Source organism: Schistocerca nitens, chromosome 3, assembly GCF_023898315.1.
Source record: "Schistocerca nitens isolate TAMUIC-IGC-003100 chromosome 3, iqSchNite1.1, whole genome shotgun sequence".
NCBI lineage: Eukaryota > Metazoa > Arthropoda > Insecta > Orthoptera > Acrididae > Schistocerca > Schistocerca nitens.
The window spans coordinates 947,893,006-947,905,728 of record NC_064616.1 but is presented as its reverse complement, the minus strand read 5'-3'; the positions used below and the strand labels follow the sequence as shown (position 1 = coordinate 947,905,728).

At 39.1% G+C, this 12,723-nt stretch overlaps 1 protein-coding gene across 4 annotated transcripts in view; it reads left to right on the top strand.

The window, feature by feature from the left end:
- The window catches only part of LOC126249024 (WD repeat-containing protein 7), a 363,427-nt gene that overhangs the window by 100,027 nt on the left and 250,677 nt on the right, over positions 1–12,723 (top strand). For all 4 annotated transcript variants that reach the window (XM_049950629.1, XM_049950627.1, XM_049950628.1 and 1 more), the window contains one exon: positions 2,800–2,971. In XM_049950629.1, coding sequence (XP_049806586.1) covers positions 2,800–2,971 — 172 coding nt within the window. The remainder of the gene's footprint in view (positions 1–2,799; positions 2,972–12,723) is intronic.

Sequence of the window (12,723 nt, the reverse complement as noted above, 5' to 3'; positions counted from 1 at the left end):
CACACTTAACTTGGTCTTGATGGAGTGCAACAAGATCAACTCTCCAGTTATAGTTTTAAAAATGATTTCTAATGGCTGTTTATTGGAGTGTCACTAGCACATGATGGTTTTTACCCATGATCTAACCAAGGGTACAATGTTCATTGCTGAGTTACCTTACCTGTGTTATAAAGACCCACCTATCAAGCCACTTCTTAGTGTACTATGCAGAGCTGCAGGAGGTGAAGAAAGCACTGGAGTAGATGATATTCTTGGTGGAGAGAAGTTGCTGTCTCCACAGGCTCTCTTAGTGCTGTACAGGCAATCCAGCAAATGTATCCAGCAGACAGGGTAGTCCAGATGGTTCAGGATACTACACACCTGTAATGGCAGAAAAAGGAGGTGTCCATCTGTGGGGTACCTAGACAAATTGGAATTGAGGGGAATGAGAAAGCTGACATAGCAGCTAAAGTGAGAGCAGCTAAATTGGCCTTTCATAAAAAACATCACAGTTCATCATAATGCCCCCACCCCAACCTATTGTGCCATGGATAGCAAAGAGAGTGATGGCTGAGAGGGAAAGACAGTGTCAAGAAATCACCACCAAGAAGCTGCAGTCAGTCAAACCAACTATTCAGCCATGGTGCTCTTCCTTTCAGACTCAGAGAAGGGACGGAATGGTTGTCACTTGCCTTCGCATGGGTCACTGCTGGTGGACACATGCCCCTATCTCTTGTGGAATGAAGATCCACTCGAATGCAGTTTTTGTGATCTCACATTCAGACGATACTTTTTTTTTAACATTGTATTTCTTGTATGCTGATATTGGGGAAGCCTTTTATCTACTGAGGGACTTACCCTTAATTTTAGGCAATCACGAGACTATATCAAGAAAACTGTTGACATTTTGTGTACTATTAAGACTCCTGCCCAGTTTAATTGGATGAAAACATTAAATTCCTAATAAAACACACAGAACAACCAAGAAATTTTACTAATATTTAATTATTGGGAACATAATTCATCAGCAGTCAATGTTAATGCCAAGTGTTTCAGTTAATCTAAATAGTTTCATAAATAAAGCATTAAAATTTATTTTGAAAAAGTCAACATATTTTGTGAAATGATTTATCTAAAAGAAAGAAATAAAATAGATTAGGGAAACATTTGATGCACCTCAATTGCTGTAATAGATTTAGATCATCATTCAAAGGCATGTCAAACGTTTCTATAATCTGTTTTAATTCTTACTTTTAGACAAATCATTTCACAAAACATTTGACTGATTTCCTTTTTCCATATGAACTTCTTGACACTTCATTTACATAGCTAGCAACAGCTGTTAGTGAAATATTTCAATGTTCCCACAACTCAGATTTTTTCTTATTCGTCCTGATTACTTTCAAGTAATTAACTTTTTTTCTTCAAAACTAGAACTCACGCTGGTGAATTTGATACCCCATTTATTCAATTCCCACTCTTCATTTGGCTATGAAAATTCGGACAAAAACCCAGTGCATCGTTTTTGTAGGGAGTCTCGTTTCCACTCTGCCCAAAAATTTGACCAAAATATTTCAACTATTATTCATAGATGAAATACATGCCTCTTTTTGTGCTGTAACTTGCAAAAAATCTGTTCCACCAGATATAAAATCCAAAATCTTGAGAATTAAGAGAGTCATCATTCTGGTGATATCAACTTTAAATACAATTTCAATATGTTGGCTACATTTCATATGCAGATATGTATGACCTAAAAGAGCTGTACGCAGTGTCTCTGCAGTGCGTTTTTACCTCTGCAAACTCTTAAAAATGTTTGCAGTCATTTACTTAGTTCGTGCAGCCCAGTAACTATAACAAATAATGAAAAGAAATTATCGAGTGAAGGTATCAGCCTGAAAGAATTTTTTCTTAAAGCCAGATGATAAAAATTTCATAGCAGTCAGCTTGTCCACTCTAGCGCTTCACTGAGATGACTCATAGCTGTCGCTATCCATATTCTGCGTGCTGCAGCAACAAGATTCAAACTCGTTTGAATTCAAACATCACCATATATGCCAGATGACCATCAATGGTGTGGATGTCACCAAATTAGGGCACTTCTGTAGCTATACCTGCAGTCATATTTTGTCATCTGAAGCTGTCGTGTAATGTTGGTTGTATGTGTTGCTCCCTTAGGGCATACCCATATGGCACTTTCCCAGCATCGCACATGGAACTATAAAAATGTTGTTAACAAGGTTCCATGAATGATATAGCCTTAAAATTTGCACACTTCTTATGTTTTTAACATATTTGCCCAAACAACTGTGAAAATGAAAAGCACTCTGATAGCCAATTTACCAGGCTGTCAGTTGAAAGTGCACCATATGAATTCAATCTGTATGTGCCTTAAAGTTCTTCATGTATGACAGTACCAGAGCAAGTCACATCAAGTTTTGAGATGTTTTACCAGATTGTCACTGTGCAATAATTAAGGCAGGAAATGCATTGACAATGTTAAAAAAAAAGTGGCTGTTGGATGGTGACATTTTTTATTGTAAATTGTTGAAATGTCAGATATTAAGAATGACTTTTTAGGCCATATCATTGATTTTGCCGTATTTGCTGTAGTCCACAAACTTTATTATAATTTAATGCAACCAAATATTTAATATTAATTATTGTTTGAAATTAATTGGACTGGTCATAGTATGACTTGGTAGTATTAAACATAACAGCTATTTGTATGTACTGGTATTGGACTATGTCTAAAGTTAGGCTGTCAGTGCAAAATTACTCTACGGCAGTTATATTTTTAATTGTAATTGTGTTTTGCAGCTGCTTTCTTGCCCTCCAGCTCTACGTTACCATGTGATTCATCGACAAGGCCGGACTCACAAGCTCTTAGTGCGTGGTGATTCAGAGGGTTCGGTAGTAGTGTGGTCTGTTCCAGATGTAACAGATGGGCAGCTATTACAGATAAAGCAAGAAGAATTTGACAAGCCACCAGGTATTTCATAACTTTTTTCCTTGACACTGTTATCTAAGTCCTACTTTATTGTAGTACTCTTGTCTGTAGTAGTGTATTGTGTTTTAGTGTGGTTTAATGGGTTTTGCATCCTTCTGTATTTTGTAGAAGATGGTTATCAAACAGTCTGTTACCTACAGTACAGGCCCTCCATTCAGAATCAGTCTTTTTAGCTATTCACTTGTGTTAACTGCTTTTATTTTGTTTCCATAACTCTTCAGTTTTCATGTCTACATCTACATCTACGTGATTACTCTGCTATTCACAATAAAGTGCCTGGCAGAGGGTTCAATGAACAACCTTCATGCCGTCTCTCTACCGTTCCACACCCGAACGGCACGCGGGAAAAACGAGCATTTAAATTTATCCGTGCAAGCCCTGATTTCTCTTATTTTATCGTGATGATCATTTCTCCCTATGCCGGTGGACACCAACAGAATGTTTTCGCAATCGGAGGAGAAAACTGGTGATTGAAATTTCATGAGAAGATCCCGTTGCAACCAAAAAATGCCTTTGTTTTAATGTTTGCCACTCCAATTCACGTATCATGTCCGTGACGCTATCTCCCCTGCCCTTCTTTGTACTTTTTCGATGTCATCTGTCAGTCCCATCTGATGCGGATCCCACACTGCACAGCAGTACTTCAGAATAGGGCAGACAAGCATAGTGTAAGCAATCTCTTTGGTAGACCTGTTGCACCTTCTAAGTGTTCTTTGGTTTGCTCTACCCACAATATTATCTATGTGATCGTTCCAATTTAGGTTATTTGTAATTGCAATCCCTAAGTATTTAGTTGAATTCACAGCTCTCAGATTTGTGTGACTTATCGCGTAATCAAAATTTAGCTGATTTCTTTTAGTACTCATGTGAATAACTTCGCACTTTTCTTTATTCAGGGTCAATTGCCACTTTTCAAACCATACAGATATCTTATCTAAATCATTTTGCAAGTCGTTTTGATCATCTGATTATTTTACAAGATGGTAAATGACAGCATCATCTGCAAAAAATCTAAGACGGCTGCTCAGATTGTCTCCTATTTTGTTAATATAGATCAGGAACAATAGAGGGCCTATAACACTTCCTTGGGGAACGCTGGATATTACTTCTGTTTTACTCGATGACTTTCCGTCTACTACTACGAACTGTGACCTTTCTGACAGGAAATCACAAATCCAGTCGCACAACTGAGGCGATATACCATAGGCACGCAGTTTGATTAGAAGATGCTTGTGAGGAACGGTGTCGAAAGCCTTCTGGAAATCTAAAAATACGGAATCAGTTTGACATCCCCTGTCAATAGCACTTATTACTTCATGAGTATAAAGAGCTAGTTGTTTCACAAGAACGATATTTTCTGAATCCGTGCTGACTATATGTCAATAAATCGTTTTCTTCAAGGTACTTCATAATGTTCAAATACAGTATATGTTCTAAAACCCTACTGCAAATCGACGTTAGTGATATAAGCCTGTAATTCAGCGGATTACTCCTACTTCCCTTTTTGGGTATTGGTGTGACTTGAGTAATTTTCCAGTCTTTAGGTACGTACCTTTCTGTGAGCGAGTGGTTGTATATAATTGCTAAATACGGAGCTATTTTATCAGCATACTCTGAGAGGAACTTGACTAGTATACATTCTGGACCAGAGGCCTTGCCTTTATTAAGTGATTTAAGCTGCTTTGTTACACTGAGGATATCTACTTCTATGTTTCTCATCTTGGCAGTTGTTCTTGATTGGAATTCAGGAATATTTACTTCATCTTCTTTGGTGTAGGAGTTTCGGAAAACCGTGTTTAATAACTCTGCTTTAGTGGCACTGTCATCAGTGACTTCACCATTGTTATTGCGCAGTGAAGGTATTGATTGTGTCTTGCCACTGGTGTGCTTTATGTATGACCAGAATCTCTTTGGGTTTTCTGCCAGATTTCGAGGCAGAATTTCGTTGTGGAAATTATTAAAAGCATCTCGCATTGAAGTACACGCCATATTTCGAACTTCTGTAAAACTTCGCCAATCTTGGGGATTTTGCGTTCTTTTAAAATTGGCATGATTTTTTTGTTGCTTCTGCAACAACGATCTGACCCGCTTTGTGTATCATGGGGGATCAGTACCATCACTTATTAATTTATATGGTATATATCTCTCAATTGCTGGTGATACTATCTCTTTGAAAACATTCCACAACTTTTCTACACTTACATGATCAGGTCAGAAGGAGTGAAGACTAGGACATGGAATACAAAATTTCATTATTCACCAACTATTTTCCAATAATCTAGAAATTCACCAAAAAAAATTTGTGGTTTTTGTGAAATGGTGAAAAGAAGGGTACATTTGACACTTCTTTACAAACACTGTTTTCTAGTAAAGCTTCAAAACCAGTCTCATTCGAACAACATGTTTTAAGTTGACCCAGGACAGTGGGTCTAATGTCCAACATGGACTAATGATGTTACTTAGATTGAGGGAAACTAGCCAGAAAAACCTCTCTGCGAATATAGTTTCAAATTTGACTTCTTATATCTCATTGATTAAAGGCATTGATAAACATGAAACTTTGGACACAACTACTTAGCAACATAAGGTTTCCTAATATAAAATATCATTCATGTACTGCTTTCTAAAGTTCTAGAAAATCAGTTCAAACTTTATTTTTTCATAAAATTTGCAAAAATAGATCACATTCAGTTTGCTTTTAGAAAATTTGTTTTCCATAATTGATTTCAGACTAATCAAATTTGGAAAGAGCGTCATGTTTTATTTTCCTATGAGCACTAACAATACCAGAAAATGACAGAGAAATTTGAGGGCTACATTGCAGCAATCTGTTGTTCTTGTTTCATTGCATGTGGTTTCTGTTTTATCTCACTATATTGCATTGGTCCATGTTGACATTGTCCCTACCTGTTGAAGAAAATGAACCTACAACTCCACTGCCACAGGGGTGTTATCCAATAGCTATGCTATACCAACCCAGCTGGGTTCCCAAGCATGTAATATGATTTGTTAATTTCGATTCGAAAGCCTTGTGGTGGTACCAGCCTGCTTACAAAGCCATTTGCTAAGTACTTTATCTCCAATTCTCAAGTCTGTAGGAGTATCTAACATAGGCAGCAAGCAAAAACAAAAAGTAATATTAATTTTTAACTTTGCAAGATTGCAGTTTACATTTTTCGGTATTTTTGAACCACTTTCTGCCGATCATTTTCTGGAAATCGATACTTTGTGTTGTATGCTGATACTGAACGAACAGTGTGTGGAAATGAGGTGTTGTTCTGGTGCGCAACAAGCATCCTGTCTTTCGGACTAATAAAATGAATGAGCTGGGCCTTCAGGGTGCATAAATTCCATCAGAGAAGGTAACAGTAAAAATTGATATTGTTGTTTGCTTGCCGCCTATTTGAGATACTCCTACAGATTTGGGAACTGGAGATAATGTACTTAACAAATGGCTTTGTAAGAAAACTGGTACCACCACAAGGTTTAGAACTTACATTAATAAATCAAATTACACACTTGAGAACATGGATGAAGAAACCCACCTGTGGCTGGTATTGCACAGCTATTGGGCAAGACCCGTATGGTGATGGGTTGCCAGTTGTTCTTGACCCAGTAGTGACAGTGTCACCATGGACCCATGCTATTTTGTTGGATATTTCTTGTCAATTTGAAAATAAAACCCATATGCAAGAAAACGTGGGTAGCGTGTTGCTGCAATGTAGCCTGTTAGTTCCCTCAAATTTCCCATCGTTTTCAGATATTGTTAGTGCATATTGGAAAATTGAATGTGATGTTCTGAATACTTCAAAATATGCTCTTCCAAATGTGATTAGTGTGAAATCAGTTATGGAAAACAGATTTTTTAAAAAGCAGACTGAATGGGATCCATTTTTGTAATTTTAGCAAAAGTCAAGTTTCAGCTGATTTTGTAGAAATTTAGAAATCAGTAATGTGAATGAGGATTCATACAGGAAAAGCGTATGTTAACAATATAAGGAGAAGATAGATTACTACTCACTATAAAGATAATACGTTGAGTTGCAGAGAGCACTCTACCTTTTTTTTTTTTTATTATATGCCAACGGAGAGTTTCCATTGTTTGAAAACCTTATGTTACTAAGTTGTTGCTGTCCAAAGTTAAAGCTTTATTTACAGTGTATTAGCTCAAGTTGGAAATTAAACCAACTGGTCTGGTGTGGGGGTCTTAAAACATGTTGTTCCATATGACTGGTTTTGAAGCTTTACTAGAAAATTGTGTTTGCAAAATAAGTGTCAAATATACCATGTTTCTCAACTTTGCACAAAAATTATCTTTTCAACAAATTTTTACATTACTGGAAAATAGTAGATGAATGAAATTTTGTGTTCCACATCCTTGTGCTACTGACTGTGCATATCAAGTTTCATCTTCAGCATGTGTTTACTCTACCAGACATAAGAATCAGAAGTTAAAATTTTTTTGTATCATGGTGTTCACACCAAACTTTTTTACACCCTTTTTTGTTTTCCAAATTATCTAGCATTGTTATCCTGCATTGGATAATCAAATACACTTTTTTTGACGGTTAAAGCCATGATCTTCCTAATGAGCTCAGTTTGGAAAGTTTTATAGAGCACAGTTTTTTGCAAAATCAGGTCAAAAATGCCTTAATTTTTATCTTTTTACGAAATTTTCAGTTTTGCAGTTCATTGATTGAATATTGGAAAGTAATACATAAATGAAACTTCTTATTTGAGAGCAATGTTTTTTTTAGATAACTATATGTCAAGTTTAATGTTCGTCGTACCTCTAAGCAGAAAGACCATTCTTAATAAGAAACTTTTTTATTTAATTAAATTTGTCTTGGTCTATAAAAAGTTATGTATCATTGTGCTGCTTTCGTGTACCTGCCTGAGTATGAAATCGGTAACTTGATGTCAAATTGAAAGAAGCAAGTAGCACTTCAAGGTCATTCTTTCTATGAGACACTTTCAGAAAATGTACATTGTAATCACCATAAACAATAAATTGCTTTCCTCTGTTTCACAGATAACGTAACAAAGAATGCAAGTTTTTCAGAAATAGCTGAAAATTTCCCAATGGTGACCTATACACCACTACAATTAAAAAGTACCATTACTTAGTTTAAGCTCACAGGCACATGCTTTTATACATTGCTCTACACAAAAGTTTTTAGTTTCTAGATTTTTCACTCTGTGATAAATTTGAACATTTGTGGCAACTCCTGCTCTCTTCATAGTGTCTCTACTTACATGAGCTGACAGCTTATAGCCGCCTGCATTTACCTTTTCCATATCTTCGACTGTATGATGTTCAGACAGGTATAGTACCCCTGTCTCACCCTCAGTTTCTAAATCTTCGAAACAAACAAGAAGCTCATCTACTTCGTTTTTTAATCCCCTGATATTCTGATGATGCAATATACTAACTTTATTTTTCACCATATATCTATGAGAATCTTTTGATATTTTCCCATCTCTAGTACCTGCCCGTCTCAGCATTTCATTAAGCTTAATTTCATTCAGTATTGAATCATTGGACACAGATCTTAGCCTAAAAAAGAGGTGCTCCCGCGAGTTTGAGCAGCCCCCTCCCCCACACCCGCCTTAAAGATTTTGCCATTACCCCGGCCAATTTACCCTTCCTTTTCCTACTGCCATGCAGACCATGCCTTGTGAAGTCCCACCTACCAATAGTATGTACAGGAATCAAACCCATGCCTGACAAAGTAGCCACCTGAAGAACTGATAAACTCCATATTGACCCCCCCTGACAGAGCTGTTCAGCTTAGAGACAGCTGGTGTTTCACCACCAGCAAGAGATGATGGACTACACTTCATCGTGTCTCATACGCCCTGATGCCACCCACTCCGACCAGGGCCCCTCCCCACAGGCATCACCCAGCCGCAGCAAAGGCCACCTGGCAGGATGGCCATTGCCGGGAGTCCCTATGCCCCAGGGGTGTGGGTATCTGCCCCTTGGCATACGTGGGGAGTTAATGGCGCAGGCATCAGCAGAGCGATCCCTGTGTGGTCAGGGGGCTACAACCAACAGGGTACGTGGCGGCCCCACCACAACAGACTGGCTACCATGCTGGATATCAGGTGCAAAGAAGTCCATGCTCATCGTTGACGCAGAATTGGCACTGCATAGTGCATGGTGGAAAACGCACCCAGGAAGGCATCCTCACCCAAGAGATGGAGAATGGGCAGGACTGCAATGCAACGACGAGAAAGTGGGCTAAAGATCTCAATGCACGATGTATACGATGAACCTTGTAAGGCGCCCTTCCCCATTTGGCTCGCTCTTCGGAAAAATTTTGAGGAATGGGGGTCAAACCCTACAGGGGACAGCCACAAAGGCTGAAACGTGTGGAACTCCTTTTAGTCGCCTCATACGACAGGCAGGAAGACCTCAGGCCTATTCTAACCCCCAGCCCCGCAGAGGGGCATAAAAGGAAATTTACTCTGAAAGTAATGCTTTTCAAACAACCATCACAATATTTTCCCAAAACCGCACAAAAGTGCTGAAACATGTATGGGTGAAACAAAACAGAAAAAAAGTGTCTTGATAACGCGGAACTGCTCATCCTATTTTCGTAGCAAGCACGGACATAACAAGAAGAAGTGCACCACAAGATGATTAATCCGAAGACCTGTTAGAAACAGGTTCAGTAGTTGCCGGATAACAGGTGTCACCGTGCTTGTGCAGCTACGATGATGCAGGAAGCCTATATGTTCATTCTTGTAAAGCATTAAAAGATCTTACACTATGTCATAAAAGAAACAAGACATTAGAGGATATTCCAAGAGCGTCAGAATATCATGAACCATGCCAAAATGCTTAATTCAAGTGCACATTCGTGTGCCCAGATTTGGATATAAATTTTCTTGGAGTACTAATACTGTATTATCTCATGTTTTGTTCTTTATTACGGCATAATGCCATACATGCTAGAAGATGAAAACGTGCACTTGAAATGCAGCGAACGGTTGAAACTATTCAATAGTGTGGAATTAAACACTTTGTTTCAAATAAATTGACTCTCTCAGCAGAAGAAATTAATAAAAGCCGAATTTTTTTGGCAAACCGACAAAAATAACTTCACTGTTCTGCAAGGTGATTAATACTTGACTGTCACAAAGGTGGAAATAAAGTAAAATCTGTAACTAATAACATATTTTAGTCTTCCATAATTATGTGAATGTATTTTAATTCACTTGATAGCTCCCGGCCACAGAAATCTGTTTTGTTTTCATTTGACGTGAGAGCAATAAACGAAGAGGAAACAGCACAATCACTAAACATAAACGTGGGTCACGTGGAGACTAGCCACCTCCCCGCTACAACTGACTGCTCTGCAAATCAGCCCCGGACCTATGATATTTCCGAACCAGGGAAATAGTGGCACCCCCCCCCCCCCCCCATCGCTCAAGCGTTTGAGGTAAGATGCCAAAAATTTAAAAAAATTGACTTTTCAAAATGTTCATTTTGTAGTGCACATCTTTCTGAAGAGTCTGATACATAAAACAAGTGTGTTCAAGGAAATGTAAGACATGTCATTTGGTTTTAAGTGTGCCAAAGTCAGTGCCAGGCATCTTCACACAGCATTCTTCTATCGCATGTCAATATATTTTGTTCTGTGGAATTCAAACTTGTAATATTTTGTAATGGATGCCATCAAACTATATTCAGGACAGTGGAAATTAAAACATCCTCTCCCGCTCCCAGTCGGCCGGTTTGACATCCTGCCCCTCCGCTTGTTCAAAAACCAACAGGGATGCATTTCAAAATCATATGAATAACCGATAGAACAACATGTGCTGGATGCTAGGTGCTTTGTGAAACAATGTCCCCCCCCCATGAAATTGCTGCCCGGGGTAGATACCCGGGTTTGCCCCCCACCCACTACATCAAGGCCTGTTGCACATGTGTGAATTTGGCAGCTTAGACGCGCCAGTAAATTTTTTCCAGGTATCATCTGGCTGCTTGCTGCTATTGCTTATACAGCTAACTGCCACACTTCTGTAGCCAGAAGTGGGAGAAGGTACTACTCATACGCAACTCAACTGTACATGTGCATGAGCTCACTCGCAACTGCTCAAACAAATCTAATGTAAACAGTTGTGACATCTTCCTCATCAAAGGCAATTTGTTGTTATGAAGCATTGCAATGTCTTCCTAAAGCCATCAATACATTTTGCTGTTGGCAGACACATATGAGCACTGTGTTTTGTTGTTGTATATGACGCATTTCCTTTGCCATTTAAGTTTTTTTAATCTCATTCATATTTTCTTGTTGCAGTATTATTCTGCACAGTCAAAGTTACAAAAGTTTAACTGAAAACTAAAACAATGTAAAATTCCCAGAATTCTAAAAAATTCCAAAGTTTTCCGCTGTTTTCTCCTGGATGGAAAAATTCCCACGTTTCTCCTGGATCTCCCGGTTGTCCCAGGTCGTATACATCCTGTAGGTAGTAGCCATGGAAGAGGTGTGGGCAACATCTTGCAGAAAAAATTAGGTGATAGGTACCAGGTCACAAGTTTTTCAAGCCCAATGCACGTCTTAGCCAAGTGATAAGAGGATGGTAGGATCACTGAGCAAGGATTTTACAAAGCAGGATCATATTGTAATAGTGGGTGGAGCAGGAAACAGTATTGATAGGGATCAGGGCTACAATATTGAATGTGACCTAGTAAAAATAGGATCTGCAATGAACCATATAAATGTGGGCTTGATTTTTGTTTTCAAGAGGTATGATCAGGCCATACTATGGACTGTGAAAAAACACAAATACTGTCAATCCTCCTCCTTCTGGGACTGCATTACTAAAGAGGCCATCGAAATGTGGCTACAGGACGATCTTATTAATAAAAGACAGTGACCTTCAACTTAGTCAGGCTTGGAACCCTGCACACAGCCTGGAAAGAAAGGTGCAGTCCCAGAGATCGAGGACCGCCCCCAACGGTGGCAGCAGGGAGACTGCAGACTCCAGTTCAGACCCAGGCTCTGCTTCCCCCACCACCTCCAGTAGCCGCCGCGCTGGCCTCACCGAAGACACCAGGAGAGGAACAGTGGAGGGGGTAATGGCTAGTATACAGGGTGTTACAAAAAGGTACGGCCAAACTTTCAGGAAACATTCCTCACACACAAAGAAAGAAAATATGTTATGTGGACATGTGACTGGAAACGCTTACTTTCCATGTTAAAGCTCATTTTATTACTTCTCTTCAAATCACATTAATCATGGAATGGAAACACACAGCAACAGAACATAGCAGGAAATGTTCAAAATGTCCTCTGTTAGCGAGGATACATGCATCCACCCTCCATCGCATGGAATCCCTATTGTGCTGATGCAGCCTTGGAGAATGGCGTATTGTATCACAGCCGTCCACAATACGAGCATGAAGAGTCTCTACATTTGGTACCGGGGTTGCGTAGACCAGAGCTTTCAAATGCCCCCATAAATGAAAGTCAAGAGGGTTGAGGTCAGGAGAGTGTGGAGGCCATGGAATTGGTCCGCCTCTACCAATCCATCGGTCATCGGTCACCGAATCTGTTGTTGAGAAGCGTACGAACACTTCGACTGAAATGTGCAGCAACTCCATCGTGCATGAACCACATGTTGTACCGTACTTGTAAAGGCACATGTTCTAGCAGCACAGGTAGAGTATCCCGTATGAAATCATGATAACGTGCTCCATTGAGCATAGGTGGAAGAACATG